This window comes from Pavona decussata, unplaced genomic scaffold (genome assembly GCF_977016875.1).
Source record: "Pavona decussata unplaced genomic scaffold, jaPavDecu1.1 SCAFFOLD_124, whole genome shotgun sequence".
Classification (NCBI taxonomy): Eukaryota; Metazoa; Cnidaria; class Anthozoa; order Scleractinia; family Agariciidae; genus Pavona; species Pavona decussata.
Genome location: NW_028145538.1, coordinates 2,120,195 through 2,142,903, shown reverse-complemented (window position 1 = coordinate 2,142,903; position 22,709 = coordinate 2,120,195). Strand labels below are relative to the sequence as shown.

General features: G+C 36.9%; 1 protein-coding gene across 3 annotated transcripts in view; it reads left to right on the top strand.

Moving 5' to 3' along the window:
• The first annotated feature begins 906 nt into the window (after positions 1–906).
• LOC146469422 (epithelial sodium channel subunit alpha-like) overlaps positions 907–22,709 on the top strand; it is a 40,061-nt gene continuing 18,258 nt past the window's right edge. The window contains exons 1-12 of one of the 3 annotated variants that reach the window (XM_085123472.1): positions 907–1,204; positions 1,427–1,559; positions 1,901–2,144; positions 2,772–2,902; positions 4,301–4,464; positions 9,006–9,086; positions 10,426–10,540; positions 11,792–11,870; positions 12,727–12,784; positions 13,854–13,930; positions 14,524–14,599; positions 16,188–18,138. In XM_085123472.1, the coding sequence (XP_084979598.1) occupies positions 968–1,204; positions 1,427–1,559; positions 1,901–2,144; positions 2,772–2,902; positions 4,301–4,464; positions 9,006–9,086; positions 10,426–10,540; positions 11,792–11,870; positions 12,727–12,784; positions 13,854–13,930; positions 14,524–14,599; positions 16,188–16,346 (1,554 nt within the window). In that variant the 5' untranslated portion in view covers positions 907–967 and the 3' untranslated portion in view covers positions 16,347–18,138. Of the gene's footprint in view, positions 1,205–1,426; positions 1,560–1,900; positions 2,145–2,771; positions 2,903–4,300; positions 4,465–9,005; positions 9,087–10,425; positions 10,541–11,791; positions 11,871–12,726; positions 12,785–13,853; positions 13,931–14,523; positions 14,600–16,187; positions 18,139–22,709 lie in introns of those variants that run through there. The other 2 variants (XM_085123473.1, XM_085123471.1) reach the window with 2 other exon arrangements.

Genomic DNA, 22,709 nt, shown 5'->3' with positions numbered 1-22,709 from the left:
TTGAATCATCTGAGTTGTAGCTTAGCTCCAAATCGGTGTCAGTGTTCGGCTTTAGGGCTAAAAAAAAATCGGCCAGAAACCCAAACAGCTTGCGTAGAATTCACTCCGAGTCACTGCTGTTTTGTTGTGTGCTTGTTATCGAGACACCGGGTCGTCACAACTTACTAGTGCCAGTCACTAATGGCGCAGTTATAACTTCGGAAGTTGTAATTTCGATCGCGTTTTTAAAAATCGAGAATAACTTCAAATCTCATTATTTTGCTTGTTTTGGCTTACTTTCTACGTCTACTTTTGTACAGACTAAGGTCATAACGACACAAGGGCGAGGTAATTTTATGTCAATGTTTTATGTCACAAGTGTGAACATCACCAGATTACGAAATAGCAGGAATATAAAGACAGAGGTTGACTAGTAATAGAGTTATTTTCGTAGTGTTAGAGTTCTTTTCGTAAAGTTATGACAAAGAATTAGTTCAAAAATCCCGAATTCACGATTTTGAAACGTTAAAATCCTGAATTCACGATTTTGGAATGGCAAAATTCTGAATTCAATATTTTGGAACGCCAAATCCCGAACTCAAGATTTTGGAACGCAAAAACCTTGAATTCACAATTTTGGAAAGCCAAAATTCTGAATTCCTTCACGTTTCCAATGGAGACCTTGGTTTCATCCACTCCATTCTTCAAGTTGTCACCACAAGGTTGAGCAATGAGAAGACCATGGACATCACATGTATGTTCCCTGCATTTTCCTCCCTCTGTCGCCTCTCTCGTTCCATTCAAAACGAAGCAAAGTAAATAATGCAAATTCACAACAGGATAAAACTTGTTTCTTTGTTGCAGTGTAGAAATGTTAATGCTAATTCTTAAATTTGCTAACATTAGTTTGTTCAATTTTTTTTTAGCTAGCTTATAAAACACCACCTGAAAATCCAACTTAGCATTCAAGGCACGCGACGTTAACATAATGGAGGATACCACTTCTGGTGAAATAAGAACGAAAGATATAATAAAGAAATTCTGCAGCTACACAACTACCCATGGCGTTGGAAGGCTAGCTGAGGCCAAAACACGTTTTAGCCAGTTCATTTGGACTTGCTTCATACTAAGTGCTTTTGCCATGTTTTTCTATCAAGTTCATGGTTTATTCGTTCTCTTCTATAGTCGCCCTGTGTCTACTATCATGAGTTTGAAACAAGCAACTGTGAGTAGAAGTTTAAATTGATTGAACATGGTTTAAGGCATTTGTTTGATACGACCATTATTGTAGTATTTATTGATAAAGGTTGGTAGCAATGATCGATAAAATTATAACTGAAGGGAAGTCCTGGAAACAGTTGTGAGCCATCTTAAACAATGTCTCAACCCATTCGTTGTTCGTTTACGTGAATATTTTTTCCTGTGGTTCATTTATATTTTCACATAGGTGGTGAGATTTCCAGCCGTAACAGTTTGTAACCAGAACCCCATCAAAAAAGACCGCTTGGAAAAAGACATATTGGAAGAAATCAACTTGAAACTACAACAGTTATTGGCAGAGGATCAAGACGATAAAAAAGGTAAGCCTATCATTCATTTCATTTCAGGCTGTTTAAGATCACGTGAGGAGACTTACTGTTCATGCCTACATCAAGACGTTTCTAGTTCCAATACAACTGAGGAAGCACGTTTCACTTTCTTCGCCGGGGGGTTGGGGGGGTGGGGGGGGGGGAGCTACCTGCAAGGTAAAACAAAAACTAAAAACAAAACATTGCTTTGTCTCCCCATCTGCGCAGCTCAATGTAGCGGAATGCGATATGTATTATCCTGGAGCCGAAGGTAACATTCCTATTAACTCGTATCAAGAAGGAGACCATGTCGGCCAATGGATATGTGTTTCATGTTTCATGTTTTTTTGCAGGTATCGGGACGGCGACGCCTACCGCTGATACAGGAAATAACTCTGTAAATGCAAGAAACCAAACACATTGGCCAGCAAGAGATAATCGTTCAGATAAAATACACCAAGAACTTAGACGTGCTTATCTTTTCAAGGATTTACTCTGGAGAGAAATTGACCTAGCGAACTTCACCCAATTGCCTAGCAAGGGACATAAATTTAAGGATCTCGTGTTTGAGTGTGATTTCAGGGGCAACGATTGCAGGTGAGTGGAAACATTTTCTCACTTCGATATCGAGCAAGGCTTCCTGATTTTTTCACTTTGTCTACAAATAACAACATTACTTAAAGGAATTATTGGAACAAATACAAAACTCTTTTATTAGGGAACTGCTATTAGAACGTTCGAGCTCCTTTTTAGTTATAACCACTTAAAGTTAAAATTTCAGGTTATACTGTTGCTATGGTAATCTATTTTCTTGAGAAAATGACCATGCCGTATTCGCCAATGGCTAGGCATTTGTTTGACACCATGATTGCTTATCAGCTGATAACAGGTAGTAGTATTGGCCTATCAAGGTATAAATGATGAAAGTTAGGGAGAATGTCATGAGTCCTTTTATTTAGTTAAGATAAATAAAGTAAAAAGCGCCATGTTGGATTAGCGTACAGGGACAGACAGTACGGTAAATTAAAAAGGTGGTCTTGATGTAAATATTATCTCACGCCGGGTGGTTAATTTCATTACAATTACTCTACTTTCTTGTTCAAATGATGATGCCTCGTCATCTTAACAGGCACATATCATTTTCTAAGTAAATCAACATTTTCAGAAAACCTTAGTGTTTTTTTTCATGGACAGTTTTCATCTCTTTATTACCTTATATTTCAGAGATTATTCCAAATATTGGTCTACTTTCTGGGACGCGGAGTTTGGGAATTGCTTCAAGTTTAATAGTGGAATGGACGATAGCAATAATAATCAGACAGTCCTGAAGACACATAGTGCTGGACCCTCGGGAGGTGAAAAACTACTAAGTTTATCATTTACATAAAAATCTCAAATTCATTAATTATTCACGATGAGAAAACAAGAAATCATTACCGTAAGGGGGTTTGGAAATGCGATCTTAATTTTCATTGAATTTGGTGAACTTCTGCTTTACCAATTACTAATAGGATAAGACGCTGCATCGAAGACTTAAAGGAGCGTTTCATACGATTTCCAAACACCTGGAAGAAGGTTTAACCCTTTTAGATTTAAAAGCCCTACCAGTGATAAGCATCAAATTTCTCCTTTTAATATCAATTGTTATTCAACCCCTGAGGATGGAATTAAGAATATGATCATCCAAGGTCAATTTTCTTGATATTTTAATAACCTCTTCCCTGAACTTTTATATGAAGAGTATGAAGACAAGATAGGAGAATTTCGTCTTAAATATTAGGGGTTAAAGGGTTGAAAAAAGGCTCCGCTAGCAGCACCTCGTTGTTGAGAAATCGATTAAAAAAGTCTTCCTCGTGTTTGATATATGAAATACTGTAGAACCTCCCTAAAGGGACACTGTCACAAATATTTTGCTGTATTTTCGTCAAAACTGCTGATAAGAAATATTTGACAAACAACCATCTTGCTAACATGAAATTGCTCTTAGAACGCCAGAAAGAAAATATCAAAGGATTTCTCCGAGGAAGAACTAACTATAATCAGTTTTAAGCAACTTCTTTAAAATACGCAGCACGATCTTGAAAAAATGGCTAAGTTTTCAAGTTGCAATATATTTTTATCCAAGTCATCCGCAGCCAAACACAAATAATATATTAGTTCCTGTGCACTCGTCGTGTTTTTTTTTTTTTTTTTTAACAGAACTGAATCAAATTTTAACGATTCTTTTGATTCTAATTTACTTTTTGGTCATTCAAATTGACATCAAAATAAATGACACTGCCCTTTTAACCGACAAATTTCATCTCTAGCTGTTATGGAATTTTGATAATGACTATTTAATTGGTTCCTTTTATCTTGCTGATGACCAAAAGCTTTTATATTTTAACCTCGATTTAATGACTAGGACTCAATCGGCATCCCCAAACATTTTGCAATCATTGTTTCTTTTAACTTTCTATAAATCAAATTCCAGAGTAACTGCAGTTAAAACCTCCCAATTACAACCACATTGAGGAATATTCTCGAGTTTTCATAAAGAAGATGATAGCTTTGAGCTTAAAATGAAAAAGGAGCAAAACTTCCACTCATTTCCATTCAATTACTTGCTTAAGAAAACATTTTGTCACAAAAGCATAAACTAAATGTTTTTTTGCAAACAAAACCTGCAACTAACAATCAAAACGAACTTTGCCTTAAAGGACAGAGTTTAAAAGTGACGCCCAATTTTGACATTGTGCCATTTTCTCTGACAGGACTTAATCTCATTCTCTTCCTCGAGTCTTCCAAATATATCTATGAGCTCACGGCAAATGTTGGAGCAAGAATTGTTGTCCACGACCAAGATTTTAAGGTGCTTCCAGATGACGAAGGTTCCGATCTTCCTCCAGGGATGTCCACCTCCATAAGTGTGCAAAAGGTTAAACATTACATAAAAGTCCATTAGCTAACTTAGAAGCGATTCTGTCAAGCCGAATGACCTTGTTATCCTATTTATTTGTCATCATCTTTATGAAATAATACCACTGCCAATAAATTATCCTGTAAACTGATAGCTTAATAGCGGAGCTCCGCGCGCCGAAGCCCCAATGCTTCGAAAATATGGGAAACCCATTTTTGGTTTGGTTATGACGTCACTTTTGTCCGTCCGACCGTTCGTACGCAGTCCCACAATGCTAATGCACCCATGTTTGTTTGGCGGGAAGTTGCATGGCGAGATGCGTTTACAACAGAAATGCTAAATAACAAAAAGATACAAAGAAAATTTATACGTATTCGTTGGATATGTTGGCAAACGTGAAAAGAAGAAAAGAGAGAGAAAAAGAAAACAAAAAAGCGGAGACGAATAAGCAAAGTTCAACGTGGAAGGGAGCGACGGATAGCAAGTTAGAGCAGGCCGACTGGAAAAGAAAAGTAAGTTTAAAAGAAGCCTCACATTTGCCTAGATCATCCGTTCGTGATCAGTTATGGTAACTTTTAGAACTCTAAAATAGCTTTACACAGACACTTTAATCGCTTTCGATACCAGCAATATTCGAGAAGTTAATTTTGAAAAATTTGTTTCGTGGCCGTGTTTCGGCCGTGTGTTTTTTCATTCGCAGCGCACGGCCCTTATGTGTTTGTAAACAAACAAAAGTTTCAAAGCTCTGAAATAATTTTACCAAACACCAAAAAGTACGTTTCGGTATTCTCCTTTTCTTAACTGTGGCGTTTACTTAGAGACTAGCATTGTTAGTAATTAGGAGCAGAATTGACACAGTTTTTAATATCCAATAATTTTTCCCCGGGAGCTTACTTGCTCTCGCCAAAAATACCATGTTTACGTGATTACGACGGCCGTTTCAACAGATCAGTTGCAAACCAAACAGATTTCTTCCCGGAAAAAAATCGATAATTTTTCTTTATGTTACGAGTTTCAAGCTTTACACAGATATTTTAATTAGAGACTGGAATTATTACTATAGGACCAGAATTGACACAGTTTTGGATTTTCAAACAATTTACCCGGGGAGCTAACTTGCTCTCGCAGAATTTGTCATGTTTACGTGATTCCGACGGCCGTTTACAGATCATTTGTAAAAATGAAAATGCTTTCTTACAGGCAACAATCGATAATTTTATTTATGTTACGTCTTTAAAGCTTTACGCAGATGCTTTTGTCGTTTATTAAATTCTCGATATCATCGATACTCGATTAGAAATTAATTTTTGTACAACATTGTTTTGTGGCCGTTTTTTTTTTTTTCATTCGCACCACACGGCTCTCGTGTGTTTGTAAACAGACACAAGTTTAAAAGCTCTGAAATAATTCTACCATACGCCAAAGACTATTTTCCCGTATTTTCCATTTTTGTTAACGTTTATTTAGAGACTAGAATTATTACTATAGGAGCAAAATTGACACAGTTTTGAATTTACAAACATTTTCCCCTGGGAGCTGACTTGCTCTTTACACAAAAAATATATTATCATGGCGTGTAACCCGAGGGCCGTTTACAAATCATTTGAAAACGAAAATGCTTTTTTCCAACAATCGATATTTTTTTCCTTTATGTTACGTGTTTCAAGCTTTACACAGATACATTAAACGTTTCAATACCACTGATATTCGCAGAGAAATTGCTTTTTTAACATTTGGTTTTGAAGCCGTGTACATGCAATGCCTTTGCGCCGCTCTGCTTCCATGCGCTTACACTGTAGAAACACGCACACGTTTTAAACGCTCTAATATTTCGGGCCAAAACTAAGCGTTTAAGTCCAAATTTTTGTAAAGGCCAAAAATTTTTTAGTAGGAGCAATATTGACTGAGTTATGATTTTTCAGACATTTTTATCCGAACGCAAAATATATCAGGGGAACCCTGTTAGCAACGACGACGGCAGCAACATGGCTGAAAATAAACAAAACCAAACGCTCCGCGCGTGCATTTTAAATTTTGTTACATTTCTTTGCCGTCCTCCGAAAAACAACGAAGTAAAATGACCTAATTTAAGGTTTTACGGAGAATATGGGCAAACGACGGTGATATTTTCTTTCTCTGTTAACTTGAACGCACTTGCTAGCCGTTTACTAGTCTCATGCGTTTCCGAGCAACAATCAATAATTTTTCCTTATTTCACGTGTTTCAAGCTTTGCAATGTACTTCAATCGTTTCGATAGAAGATGTATTGGTGGAGAAACTAATTTTTGAACATTTTATTTTGGGGCTGTTTCGTTCGCACCGCACGGCTCTCATTCAGTTGTAAACATACTTAAAGATCTGTGCCAAGCAATCAAGGGTGATTTCCCCGTGTTATCCTTTTCTTGACGTTTATTTAGATTTCAGTAGGAGAAATATTGACTGAGTTGTAAATTTCACACAGTCATGTAATGAAGATAGAATGTAAGTCTAATTCAGGGGTGAACTAACAACGATAAAACTTAATGTCAGGTTATCCAATTCCTACCGCTTGAAAATCCGCGAAAATAGATCGATAAAAATAGCAAACGTTGGATCTAAAGAAGAAACTTAATTTCTTCCACAAAATTTGACCTACTCCTTCCTCCAACCAATTCTCCAAAAGGACACTGTTATGCCCAGTTATCATTCGTTGTAAGAAGAAGTAGCGAGTTGAAAGCACTAGCATGGTCGCAATGACTGATTTCAGTTTCTCAACTGAACAAACTCAATCCTATCCAAGTTTTTAGCTTTTACACAAATAATCCAGCTTTTGCTGATTCCTGTAAGAAACACAAAAACTAACGTTTAGGAATTCCCTTTCTAGCTGCAGCACTTGATTTCCATGTATTTGTGGTACAAACAACCCGGCTTAAACAGTCGAACGCCAAAGAACTTGAAAGAAGTCGTTGTTTTTGGACGCAAAATTAAGAAACCAACGGAATGTAGAACTGGCGTGTTCAGCTAATGAGGAGCGAGTATTTTCGCCGCTCGACCAATCAAGAGTAAGTAATTTTGTCCTCGGGGAAAGAAAAATTAAGTAAAATTTCCCTCCATTGCAACAAATCAGCATTCAAAAAAAATTTGCCCTCTGTATTGCACTGTTATTGTCTGGGCAGTTTGCTGCATATGCACTAAAAATATATATAACTGCAGAAAGGATGAGGAACTGGTAAAGTAATTACGTTCATACGCTTAGCAGATTTTTATAAATGCTATTAAAAAAAAATTGGAGCTCCGTTTTTAGGCTGGCTAAATATATATACAGTCAACTCTCTCGTAAGGGACCACCCTTGGTGCACGACAAAGTGGTCGCTTACGGGAGGTGGTCGCTTACGGGAAAGATCAACAAACTAACCCTAATACTGGATTGATTAATTAATTACATAAAAATATAATCTTAGCAGCTAAAATAAGGCAAATAGAAAGTAATTTATTTGATTTTTTTTTCACATCTATTCATTCTTCTGATGGTTCATTTTGGAACAAATTACTGTAACAATTAATTCCCGTTTACCTACAGATCTAATTATAGCCGTCTTCCCTGTCTGTAAACTGTCGTCATCTGTCATGATCAGCAGTCCGGGGAAGCGTCATCAAAATTGAACTTTTGTCACTTCTGAGTAATGACTTACAAGCGATCATACGTGATTATGTTGGATGGTCGCTTACCGGAAACAGAAAACAAAGAACATGTGTAATTTCTGGCCTAAAAAGTGGTCGCGGTCCCTTAAGAAATTTGAGTGGTGGTCGCTTACGAGAGAGCTCTTAAAACAGTGTTTAACTGAGAAACAAAACGGTTGTTTACGAGGTGGTCGCTTACGAGAAGAGGACGCTATGAGAGAGTTTACTGTGTTAACGGTGGAGTACTATACGCTAGCATAACACCCTTAACGCAGCCACCGGCAAGCACTTGTCTATATGACTAAAGATGACTTGAAGGTAAAAAATTGTATCTTACCACACAGCGAACAAAATACGTACTAGCGTATGGAGCAGCCACGAGGGCAATAGCCTGTGAACAGGCTCCCAAGTGGGGTATAGGGCAAAAAAAAAAAAAAAAATCGGCAAGCCGGGTGAGTGGAGGGCAGTTTTCTTCGCCTTATGTCTTACTTGGGGGCCTATTCACAGGCTTCAATGGCAAAGGACAAAGAGGGACAGGGCAAATTAATCTACAGAAATTCTAAACTCTGACTAAAATAATAAAGTAACCAAACGCCCCGTAAATTCTTTCATGCTCCATGGACCACAGGACACGCACTGGAGAGGAGATAAGTCGTAACGTCGTTGGTCCGGATTAAACACTTCAAATATATTTTGCCACATTACAAGGTGACATTGTTTTAGTCATATTTAAGGGTATGGCTTCTTGGCAGTTTGAGCATCGAAGGCATCTCAACTTAACGTGGCCTCTTAAACTCATCATCAACTCTGGTAATGTTTTTAGCTGTTTTCTTAAAGTTGGTTCAAAGAGGATGTTATTAGGTTATGAATTAAATTCTTTTAACTGCTTACACTCGAAGGAAATCATCAAGGCGGTGGATCGCTTCAATAACGGAAGCTGCAGGAAAGATAGGAATGGGAGATTTGATTACAGAGAAAAGGTACGTTTCAAAAGATCTGAATATCTTTCTTCTATGTTTATCACCTGTTGGAAAAATGGTCCGAGTGCTGTCTATATTACTTAGGTCGTCCGAAGTCCGTATATAGAGTCGTTTAACAAAAACTTATGGAAGTAGCATATATAAGCTCCTGTGTAATTAATAATTACCCCGTGGAATCACACGGAATATCGCGGCTTGATAGCCGAGTTGGCTAACATCAGGCGATATCGATAATTGTTTGATTTTTCAACCTATTCGTAGAAAAGCATCCGTTCCATTACAGAAACTGAAGCTGGTGGCAGTCTTTACTTTTTACACTCTTCTCCCCAGCTCTTAAAATTACGTATATCGCAGTATATCTGTTGTGTACAGAAGATTGAGCGCGTAATGTTCATATCTGGACAGTGTAACGTTACCATGCGTTAAATAATAAGGAATCGGTCGTACATCGATCATTACGCAGTCCTTCAGTATATCTTATTGAAATATACACCGGTATATCTCTCCGTACACGTTATTTATACGAGCTCATTATACCAACTCATGTTTGTTGTTTCATACAATGAGCTAGAAACACAAATTTACCATTTGTAACTCCTAATACCACATGTTACAAACAATACCGAATAAGAAAAGACATTATCCCACTAAACCCGAAAACCGCTGTCTTCGGAAATCACAATAGATTTGCGAAAATTCCCCAAATTACTGAGATACTCTAGTAAAAAAAAAACTATATAAATGTATAATGTAGAATCTATGGCGATTAAAGATGCATTAGTGATTGTCCGTTCTTTCCATATAAACGAAGATGCTAAAAGCTGACTGCCTTTTCTATTGTTGACAACCACAGAAATAAGTTTCCAGGTCTATTTCAGGTCGTTTTTTGATAACATGTTCAAAGTTACCATCGCAATGAGTTTGCCTTGCAATTCTAATAATTGGCCGAAAATGAAGGACAGCATGGTCACTGAAACGTACTGTGACGTCAATAACCGTGGGTATTTTTACTAGTGGCCACCGATTAAATCTGAGGCGATCTAAAATATTTTCATTCCCAAGAAAGCTTATTCTTTTCAAGACCGTTTCGTCGTCCTTGAGTAAGCTTTGGTTATCATGTCTTTATTGACAAAGGTGTCACTACAAATGTGAATTCGGACCTGTGTAACTCTGTAAAATTCACTAAGTAGTAACCCACATTCCAGTGACACTGGTTCAGCCCTCCCAAATTTTTGCTACAGCTCTGACAAAAAGTTACTACCTTTAAAGTTTCTAATTTCAATTCAAGGGTTTTTGATTGACAAGAAATATTACTTATATGTTGCAATTTATTCTGCAGGCTTGCATGAGGGAATGTATCGGTGACTCTCAAATCCAAAGCTGTGGCTGTGCGGAGAGGCGATTTGCAAAAAGATCTGGATTGGTTTGTGACACCGTAATGAACCACACGGCAGGTGTGAAAAGAACATTTTAAATTGAATGAAAATGAGTTGTCTCACAAGAAGTACAAAAGCGGGCAGGAGCAAAAGGGTCGTGATATTTGAATGCTGCCTAATGAACTGCTTGCGTATATGTGATTAAGAGCTCTTGTTAATAAGACCTTCACTCAAAAAACGAGCACTGTGATTGGTTGATTCTTGGTCACGTGCCCCTGATCAAATACAAATTCAATAGATACAATTCTTCGCGGAAAACAAAACGAACTTTTTCCTTGGGACCATACATTAAGTGTATATTGTAATTACTCTTTCCTTGCTTGGCTAATGAAAACCCCAGCATTAATGATATTTAACTGTGCTCTTTTATGAATTTCTTTAGTGGGAGTGGGAAGGGGGGGGGGGGGGGGGAGGGGGTTGGTTGGTCACAATTTTGATGCAAGCCTTTATATTCTTTACCGTGTTGGCTCGATTACCCATAATGCTCTTGATACCGTGATAAGGTCTACCCTTGCGTCAAATCTGGAAACGGAACATTCGTGGAGTATTTTGTTGTTTTTATTTAAGAAAATAAAATATAGTTTTTAACATCATCTTCTGAAGGTTATACGGGAGTTGCAGTGCTCCTTTGGATGACTGTTCGTTGTGCGTCAAACGTAAACCAAATTGTTATTGCTTTCAGTCAATAAGGAAGACACACAGGGTTGATTGTTCATTACAATCAATCCAATTTTTGCCGATGAATGTTTGCCATTTTTCTTTTCTGTGCTTGCGTTGTGTCTTAAGTTTCCTAAGAAGTCTTATATGCTTACGCTAATCCTCCTGCTTCTGGTTGGGTGAATGACACTCGGATCAGGATCTAGATGTTCGAAAAATCGATAGTTTCAATTTTCTCGATGGAAGTTGTGCAACTGAGACTAATAGCGTAATTCATATGACGATATCGTCCCCTTTTGAGATTACTAAACGAATCCGTTTTGGTCATAAAAGAATTCTCATGACTTATCAAAATTGATGCTCTTCAATTTAATTTCGTAAGAGAAAAGGCCGGACATTGTGCACCATGCACATAAAGGAAGAAAAAGCGCAGGATAAAGGTTTTAGATACTTTTGGTATCGATGAGGTAAATAAGTGATATTTTTATCTTTCCATAAGTGAACTATAACATCACAGGTTATTCACTAATTCATTTTTTTTTTTCATCGGCAGTTTTTAATATATGTATTTCATATATTCCACTTCCATCGCTTTTGTTTCTCCTTGTCTAGGAGAATGTCTGGACAACTTAATGGACATGTTCCGCCTGCAAGGCTCGAAATGTGATACCAAGTGTCCACGTCCCTGCAGGTGAAAGTTTAAGAATTATTAAAGAGGAAGTGTCATGGTGTTTTTTACCTCTTTTCGTAAAAATAGGGAAATAAGACTTTAACTCCAGAACAACGACAGGAAAGAAATCAACTCAGTTCTTGAATGGATCATATCTTGATCTGTTCTAGCGCATTTTGGAAACAAAAGTGCAAAAAATTGAAAAAAAAAATTACTTTTACATTTTGAAAGTTGCGATCTATTCCGACCTACTCTGTGTTTGACTAGAGGCACTAATCGACAGTTTTTTTGTTTCATTGGAATGATAATTTATAACAAAATTAGACAATTATTTTCTTGCTTCTGTTTATATTTACTTGGAAACAAGATGAAATAGCGAGACAGCGTTAATTAAATTTTTGTAAGCATGGCAATCATTTTTTGGCAGGCAGGTTTTTCAGGAAACAAAATATTCCCAAACAAAATTACCTTTGTACAGAACCTTTCTATTAACGTTTTAGCTCATTTTTGTATTTTGTTTTTGTTTTGTTTTGTTTTGTTTGTTTGTTTGTTTGTTTGTTTTTTGTTTTTTTTTTTCCACGGGTTTTAGTTGCATTTCGGTCCACTTCGCTGTTGTTCCTTCGAGAAATTCAGAAACTTAAGATTCCCAAGATGTCAATCATGACGTTATTTTCTCGTCATGATGCCATCGCTTTTCGAAGTGGACCTCGGAGGAAACACGTTTAATTTTACTATTTATCATCCAAGTTGCCTTTTCCCTGGGCCACGGAAGACCATAAAAATCCCGGTCTAGCTTGAAGGACTTTCACGAGGATAGAGCCCGCCTTTCCCTCTTTGATCTAAAAATGAACGATGTGTTATTTCTCCTATTTTCTAGCCAAATTAGATACCACACTAACTTGCACTTAACACAATGGCCTTCCGACTATGGACAGGTAAGTAAAGGCTTGCAATTGCCTGTAAAGTTGTTAATTTTGCTGTTTTTACTGTATTGCTGTTATTAAAATTACTATCAGTGGCACCAAACAAGACTTAAAAAAAAAGAAAAAATTAAAATGTTCTTCTTTGTCAGCCCAGATTGTTTGAGAATTCTCAAAAAAGCTTAAGTTTGTAATCTAAAGTTTGTTTTTTTTTTTTGTTGTTTTTGTTGTTGTTTTTTTTTTTTTGTTATTGTTGTTGTTTTGTTTGTTTCTTTCGCCTGAAAATCACTGTAACTCTGTATGGGTCTTAGGAAAGGAATCTTATTCTTCGAATTTCTGAACAACTGTTGGCTCTCCGAAAAAAATAGCTACCCTTATTTCGCAATTAGATCTCCCGTGCTAACGAAGTTTTATGAGACATTTTGCCCAAAGAAGTTCATTTTTAAGGTCACTATTTAGTCTGGATTTTCCCAGCGGCAAAGGCCTCCACCGAAACAAACAAATGGTGCCTTTGTTAAGATGGTGACAGTAATTAGTAATGTAGAAGGATTCTTCCTCCTTGTGAAAAGTTCAGTAACAAGAAAAAAAAAAGCCCAACGCTTTCAAATAAATCGATACCATAGATATATTTGGAGGTTATATACAACGTGACAATTCCAAAAAGGCCTGCAGAGCAATACCCCCATGAACAACGTTAGCTCATTTTTAACTGCTACCTGTTCTCACATCTGCTATCACAGCAAGCTAAGATGACTTTCTTCTGTCTTAACCCTTTCACAAGTCAAATGTTCAAGTCACGGGTGTTCGCCATTTCCACGTATTTCTTCGAAAATCTTCTGGAAGTGGTTTTCCATTTAAATTTTTAAGTGCAAACGAACTTGAAAAGGTTATAACAAATAGTTATCATTTTACGCTAACATTATGGATTTAGCTCGAACGCAACGAACTCCCACAACACATAATAAACTTAAGGATCTGTAGGTGATATGGTCATGGTTAAACAGCTTTGGCCGGAAAAGGCCCTTGCATAAGGTAGTTTACCAAAAAGGGACACGTTAATGTCAGGATAATATTGAATCCATAGGGTTTACTTTTTAATGAACTCGTTGAAGAGAATGCCGCCTATGAGAAGGAGCGAGCAAACTTGACAACCTTTTTTCAGTAAGTACTTATGCAATGGAAGGAGTTCAGGTTTATAATTAGTTAATCCATTCATTAACTTGGTTAGATGTTACATGATTTCCGTGCTAGTTGCTCTTAACGAAATAAATAATTAATTTCAAAAACCGTCCTTCGTCGTTTTACAAGGAGCAAACATTTTCACAAAGTTTAAGCCTTTATAGATAGCTGGGAAAGACTTTCAGCGTTAAAAAGTAAAGCCACCAAATTTTACAACGCAAAAAATTCACCTTGATTGCATATATTTTTCTATTTTAGATTATTCCAGTGCGCTTTTTGCATTCGTTTACTTTTTTCCTTAATTGTACGTTTTTGGCTGTTGTTTAGAAAACTAAACACGTTGGGTCCAAGACGGCCACCGTAGAGAAATTATCACGTAGTTTCCACGTCATATGGCGTTGTCAACTCATGCAAATGACCTTTGTGTGACTCCGTGCATAACCTTTTCTGCATTGTAGCACGATTTAGATCACGTTTGAACGATTTGTATTCTCTGAATCCTATTTAATATACCCTGTCAATAAAAATTTGAATTGACAGGACATTGATTTCACATCTGCAATTAATTTTTGTAGGAAAAATTTCCTTCAAGTGCGAGTAATGTACGAGAGCATAAATTACAGGGAAATAAAAGAGGAACTGGCTTATAAGGTGAGAAAATTTTTAGTTGGCTGTATTCTGAGACAGCATTCGCATTTGAGGTGCAATTTATTTTTTGTGCTTTTCTGAGAGAGGTTCGCTTGAGGTGAGAAATAGGAGGCGTCTGCTTAAATGGAACGAATTCCAATTGGCTCATAGCGTTTATGTGATTCTGAATCCATCGCGTGGAGAACCTAGACCTTTCTTTACCTATCTCCAGATCTCTCTACCCGTATAGTTTTTTTTACCTTCACAGTCTCGAAGCCAAGCAGTCGGACCTCTATTAAGCGGCCATCCAGGGGACTTTAAAAACTGGCCGCTTAATAGAGGTTGGCCGTTTTTAAAACAGAGGTACAATATAAATTGGGTATAAATGGCAATAAACGTAATTTTGTTGCCTCTATATAGCAAAACGCTTGTTGAAAGATGAACATATGTGAAGATGAATGTGAAAATCATTGAAACAGAACTTTAACTGCCCTGTATTTGCGCAGTTCAAGTCCGTGCAAAGTGCTAGCTCTAACACAGAGAGCATGTAGTCGATAACTAAAGTATCTTTTAGCGTTGAGTATGTACAGAAAAATATGCAAATATATGTAACAAAACATCAAGTTTCTTAGGCTTTTTTGCATCAACAGTCTGCAAAAAATTTTAGCTAAAAAATATTTCACGGACGATTTATTTAAAACAATCCGTCAGTGATGTTTGCCGTTGTAGAGCTGGGAGTTGTAACGAGGAGATCAAGTCATTTGCGTTGCCGATAGATAGGGCAAGGTCCTGGTAACCATGAAACTGGGCAAAGTGTCGGAGTTGATCGGTATCATTATAGTGGAGATTAAATTGCAGTTCTTATTGCTATTAGTTATCACCTTCATATTATCTGTCACCATTTCGCTTGAAAGAATAATTTGCTGGCCGCTTAATAGAGGTAAAAAAACAAATAATAAACTTGCAACAGCAAAAAGGTGGCCGCGGCCGCTTAATAGAGGTGGCCTTTGAATAGAGGTATCGAATACATCACCTTACTGACAAATAATTCGGGACTTTGGAAAGTGGCCGCTTAATGGAGGGTGGCCGCTTAATAGGTGGCAGCATAATAGAGGTCCGACTGTATATTAAAATTGACCTAGCTTTCCAACAGGTGTAACCTAACTTCATGCAAAGTTTCCAAACCTAAGTCGCATTCCTTTATTAATTTTTGGCATTAATTTGTATGAATTGACCAAGCTATAATACATGTGCTCCACAATAATTTAAGTATCTCATTTTTGAAGATCTGATATCATAAGATTTAATGAATGACAACACAGTAGAACATTATGGAAATTTTTTGAATGCCCAATTTTTTAAGAAACGCATTTCATGCATAAATGGAGGATAAGCTATTTAAATACTCTACGCTACAAAAAAATACTATATTTCACAAAAATAATAGATGTGAAAAGAGAAGGGTCATGCATGGGTAAAGTTACATATGAATTTAAACCTGGCTGGTAAACACCAATATAGATCTAGACAAATATTGAAATGAAAAGTTGTCCACCAAGCTTTGTCATGTTCGCATTTGTATTAAATTATATTTGTTTTCCTTAATATTCAGACTGTCAATTTGTTAGCTGACATTGGTGGCCAGCTGGGTTTGTGGATCGGCATATCGGTGTTAAGCTGCTGTGAAGTGCTGGAGTTAGTGTTATTACTGGTGCAACGAATGTTTAAGAAAATGAAGAACAAACGTCGAAAAATGGAAACGGCATTTTAAATGAGCCAAACACGACGTCATACTTGGAGATATGTCCACAAAACAGCACTCCTTTGAAAATTTTCAAATTTGAAGAACGTTAACGTCTGCTTGACGACATGTACAGTAGCATAAGGGGCAGGTTAAACAAAAGTTTGACAACAACTTCAAAATTCGACAAGTTTACGAAGAAGTTAAAAATGAAAGCAATAAAATGAGATTTCGACTCGACGAAATTGTGAAACCTCTCGACGCCACAATACCACATATATAAATCTAATTAAAAGGCTTCATCACGGTTTTCGACGCCATTTTGACCAGTGAGCAAACAGGCTTGAAATACCAGTGTTTGTATGGAAATTCGATGTCAAATAACGTTCATAGAACATCGCTTCTGAAAAATTCATGAATTGGGAACTTTTAACTCTAGGAAAAGGATTTTAACAAAACAAAAAATTGGAGGAATTGTAGCAGTGCTAGAAAGCGTCCAGTTGTGTTTTGAACTTTCCATACATTTGTCTGTATAACAAACCAGCCGTGGACTGCTACTAAAAATAGTTCGCGGGGAAAAAAATACAGGGAAATGCATGGAAAGTTCAAAACACGACTGGATGCTTTCTAGCGTAGCTACATCCCTCCAATTTTTTTCTTAAAATCCTTTTCCTAGTGCCAAAAGTTTCCAATTCATGAATTTTTTCAGAAGCAATGTTTTCTGAAAATTCTTTGAGATCGGATTTTCATACAAACACTGTTATTTCAACCCGATTTGCCTATTCGTCAAAATGGCGTCAAAAACCGTGATAAGACTTATTGTGTAATTCAGTCAATGTTGTTTAGTTTCTCGAATTCACCAAAATAGCATGCAATCTTCTAGACGCTAGAAAAATCACGATATCCGGAACGCAACGCCTTAACCAACGAAACACTCAACACTGAGTTGGCTATGAGTTCATTGATAACATGATTTAATTATTTTTGCGGAATGGCTTTGTTATTACATAGGTAACTACTGCAATAAATTACAAAAGGAAACTTTTCCGGTAAGAGGGCATTTTGTTCACGATATATTTCGCGTAACTCGTAGGAGACAGTAACAATCAGATTTATTGAGTGCAAAAATATGCGCTGGCATTTGCGCGAGGACATTAAATGTAACGAAAAGCGAGTAGTTGTCAGGGACAAACCTCGAGGAAAAACTATGGGCTTCGACGAACAGCCAACTAACGCGTATTTATTTTCCTTTGCATATTTTAGCTGTAAGCGTATGTTGTGTGATGATAGCAAGCGAGAGCATTCTTCTTGCCATCCTAGGGATTTCCTGGATTTCCGCAACCGTTCTCGACAAGAATGTGATGTCCTTGTCTGTTCCAACAGCGAAATGCTCTTCCATCTCGACTTTTTCCAGTAATGCCAGGCACTGAAGTGAATAACGACATAACCAGGTGGTTGTCATTTGGTGAATATGATCCAATTTAAACATTCCTGAGTTAATATTGGAAGATATTTCGTGACGCGTGACGCACTTAGCCCATCGCAGACATGCGAAATTATTTGATGGATTATAAGAGCTGATACGTATACCTTACTTGCAAAAAGTAAATAAGAGTGCGTGCTCGCTCATATGGTCATATCCATGTTTTCCATACAATATAATAGGATAATGGCTTTTCAAGAACAACATTGCATCTTAATTAAAATATTAAATTGGCGCTACTGTTTATTGCAGTCCACGGGCTAAAACGAACTCAAGAGTGTGTCAAAGTACAAACAACGAGTTAACAATAACAATAATGTTGCACAACAAACATATATATATATATATAAAAAGTTATTATCCAACTAGTGTACTTAACCTTTCATCGCACGCAACAAACAAAACTGGAGAAAACTTGTGTCAATGTACAAGACGAGTGCACCCATGGTAGTGAACCTTGTACACCTGGGGAAAATGTTAATTCAGGGCTTTGGGTAAGGTTTGCAAAAAATCATTTAAAATAAGCAATTTTAATGCGATTTAGGTCGCAGTTTTTACGGCGTTGCTACCGAAGATGTCAGGATGACTGTCTAATTTTTCAGTGATTTTACTTCTAATTTAGCAGCAGTTTCGTTGAAATTTGGTTGCAGCTAAAACAGCTTGCAATGTCGGCATAAAGGCTGCTTTGAATGACCCACTAAGGCTTCTTTGACGAGTTTATACTCACGTCTCAAGCGTTCTGCTTTGATCACAAAAGCAGTCATTGTTAAATATCATATAAATGACAACAAAAATGGCTGGTAATTTGTAATCGTCTCAAAGAAATTAATTCTTATGACATTCGAATGAAACATTGTCACCGTAAATGGCCATTACAGTAGCCTCTGAAGGATTGAGCTTAAAGTGAGCATTAACATGAAAACACTAAGAAATAACAAGAATGCATTTCAATTCTTTTCAAAGCGATCTTTAATATCTAAAGGGGTATAATTTTAGATTTGTTTTTTGAAACTGATTTTTAACAGCTCTCATAAATTAAATTAAATGAAAACGTGTCGATCTACATGTACTCACTTACACAAAAGAAGACCTCCAATTATTGCTGCGTTTTGTAAAATGTTAAATTTAAATATATCACTGGAGGCAAAGACAGCTGAATTCGTTAATAGAATCTGGTAAGTTAAAAAAAAAAAACAAGAAAAACAAAACTCAAATTACAGCATATGCGAACACCAATTTCATCTCTTCACCGTCATTGATTCACCAACCCCTATGTCTAAGAGACTGTATTGACAATGTTGGTCCAAACACAGTACAATACGTTCTCTATGGGATAGGACTGGCATAGAGTTTTATTATGGTAATATGTTTGTTCAATATTACAATTTCAAGAACTTGAGTATTATGCGCATACGTTAAGACACAGATGATTTACTGTTGACACCGTTTGAATTTATGTGGCTCGTGAACCTGTAGGAAAAGGTATGGGTTTTTATTTGATAGGGAAAAAGGTTTAAATAATTCAGTTAAGGGCAAAAACTCTTTCCACGAATGACTTAGTTAGATAGAGTACTGAGTCGTCCCATGTCATCTATGATGAACACGGAGACCAAAGGCGTTTATGATGCAGACGGCTAAATGAGCTTCAGGAAAACAAAACTGGCACAGATATAGCTCTTGTAGTTAAGGCAAAGGAATACGTTTACTTTAAATCAATTTTATAGTACTCTCCAAAACATTTGAGCGATTTTCAGGAAAAAAATAGAAACAAATGGAAGCCGTGAACTTAAACTGGACGTTTTAATCTTGGTAGTCGTTGTAATTATTGATGTGGTATTTTGAATTCTCTCAGATAAAAATTAGCTTTCAAAGGCTTTAAAATTCACAAGGAAATGTGTGACGCGGTGCCAAGAGTTACCACCCAGCCATGCATTAATTGTATGCTAAATCGTTTTTGTTTTTTTTTTTTTTTTGTTTTTGTTGTTTTTTTTTTTTTTCAGTTTCAAAACAATTAAGCACATCACGCTTAAATTTTCAGAAAAATTTAACCTTCCCAAGCCTCTTTAATTGTAGCTATGATAATGAAACTAATAAGCACGTAAACTAAAGATCCGCCTATTTCCTTGACTGAGTTCCCAACATTGGCCCCAAACAAGAGAGAAAACGGCCAGTCAATACATACAATTTCGTTGAATCTATAAACAGTTTACGAAACTAAGAAAATTTTGAGAAATATTTCTGCACAGCCGCATTCTTTTTTTTCTACATACATCGATCGCTGTAATATTAACCCTCTTGCACAAAGAACGAGCATAAATAGCTATGTTATTCCAAAAGGATTACACACACACCAGCCAGGCGGCTAATATTGGTAGTTGCTTTTGTGGTTTTGTGTAAAAATGGAGTCACATTTTATCTAGGGCTCTAGTAGAAATGAGAACTTTGATCACCGAAGAATTTACGAGCTTTAGACACTGTTACACAAGGCACTGTTAACTAGAAACAGCGATTTTACACCATTTTGGTGTTGTTGTTTTTGGCGGCAAGCAGTTTGCGTCACAGGCGCGGATTTAAATGGCGGCCACATCGAATGAAAGAGTAAGTGGGACATTTTACAAGGCTTTAATTTTGTGAGTGTTGCTGAATTTTTAAAGAATCGTCCAGCAACAAAAAAAGGCCCTTTTTATGAGGTAGAAAGGGTACTGAGCGCAGAATGTAAAAGGAAATTTGAATATTGTGATTAAAGTCTTTATCGGCTTGTTGACGTACGTTCGTTCCCGCTTCTTTTCGAAATTAGGCGAGTCCTAATGTTCAGCGGCTTCGCTATTATAACAGGGAATACAACTGACTAAGAAAACGAGATAAACCAAAATGGCTGCCAAAGCTGAACAAAATCAAACCGGTTTTAGAGCATGTTTGCCTCACCAATGGCTTCAACCTGCCGTATGTCTCCTTTACAAAAAATTCTCCTTTTCGGATTGAATAGACACTGCCTTAGTGGATGTATTTTTTACGCCAATTAGCATGCGTTTTGCTAGCTTAACATCATATCCTTGAATGGGAAGCTGGGAAAACGACTCGGAGAAACGATTTTCTCTCTGCAAATGAAGGAAGGTATGAAGGTAAACACCATTTTAAGGTTACCCTATACCTTCAGAGGTTTCTTCAGAGGTGTCTCGCGTCTAAGCGATATAGCGCGTCTGGTTTAAACTGTAGATAGCTGAACCCTTATATCAAATTAAAGCTTATAGAGCTGGCTATCAAACTAAACCAAGGATTTTGAAATAAAATGAATTGGCTGAATTTTTAGCGCTGTTTTCTCGACTCAAATTTTTCACTTGGAGGAGCCACTTCAAAGAGCTAAAACTCAAAAGAAATTTGTTCGTTTGCCTTCAAATTTGAACAGTAGCTAGTTTAACATATAAACAACAAAAACGTGTCTGCGAATTTTTTCTTTCGAAATATTTTTTTCTCCGACAGCGAGTTTTGTACGATCACTCCACAATTTTATCATCCTATTTCGAAAATGTTCTATAACTTTTCATTGCGTTTAAATATGGCACAGACAGCTTTTTTTTTAGCGCTTTGGTTCCGGAAGCTGAGAAGAAAATTAAATTAAATTAGCCAAAAATAAAATTCGCTTTGACTTGTAGCTTGAAAACGGTAATTCAGACACTCGCATTCGGAGGTCGTTGAAAATTCGACAATTCATTTTATTTCAAAATTCTTGATATAGTTTGATATCCAGCTCTATAAGCTTTAATTTGATATAGGAGTTTAGGTATCTACAGTTTAAACTAGACGCGCTACATCGCTTAAACGCAAGACACCTCTGAAGGTATAGGCTAACCTTAAGAAGTTAGTAAGAGAGGATTGTGTTCATTTCTGAGTTTTTGATTTTGACCAAAAAAGGCACTGGCTAGAATGATTTTACCCTGGAGTTTTACTCGATTGAAGCACAGTTCGATCATGGCTTTATCAATTTTTGAGCTGAAGAAAGTAGCATTTTCGGCGGCAAGGACAAACAATGCCATAGTTTTATTACCACATTCTCTACATGGTCTTCCGCCTTATTCAATCCGTATATGCGGCCATTGCGCATGCTTGCAGCTTAGTTGTCAGCCATGTTGTATAGCATTTCTTGTGAGAAGGAGTGAGAGGGAGGTGGGGGGTAATATCGACACCGTTTGAATTTATCTGCTATAGGAAGTACTGGTACTTAGTCGTCCCAAGTTGTCAATCAATTTTTTTCTGAACGCTGAGAGTTAAGACGTTTATGATTTTTAAGCCATTTCTGATTAGATAACTGAGCTTCAGTAAAAGGACACAGTTGATGGGTTCTAGAGGAATGCGTTCTATGTTGTTGATTGAATGGCCAGGGAGAGTGAAGTGATCTAACGGCGGTTGGTTGAACAATGTGACGTTGTTTAAGGGTTTTTTCGATTGCGCGTGATGTGTTGCTTAGATGTCGTTTGGTCTCTCGTATATGTTGTACCTTGCATCTGGATCACTGTATCATGTATATGAGTTTTGAAGATGAGCACGTGATGTGATGTCGAATGGATTTGTGTTCGTTTGTAGAGGAAAAGGTGTAAAACGTGGTTCTCTCCATCATAGTTAATAAATGGACACGTTTTACATTTATTTCTGTTACAACGGAAAGCTCCCGAAGTCTTATTCCCCTAAAAATTCATAAACTCCAACGGAGACGACATTTGGAAAGCTAAAGAAGCATTTTTAATTTCCAAGGGCAAGACTCTTGTACCATATGGAATGAACAGACACGATGAATCTTAATCTGTCTACTGTATATCTCTATTTCAATAATCACTTCTGTACACGTTTTAGCTTCCTTTGTTCATCAACAATCACATCTCAACTTCTCATTGTATCATCTTTAAATATTGTAA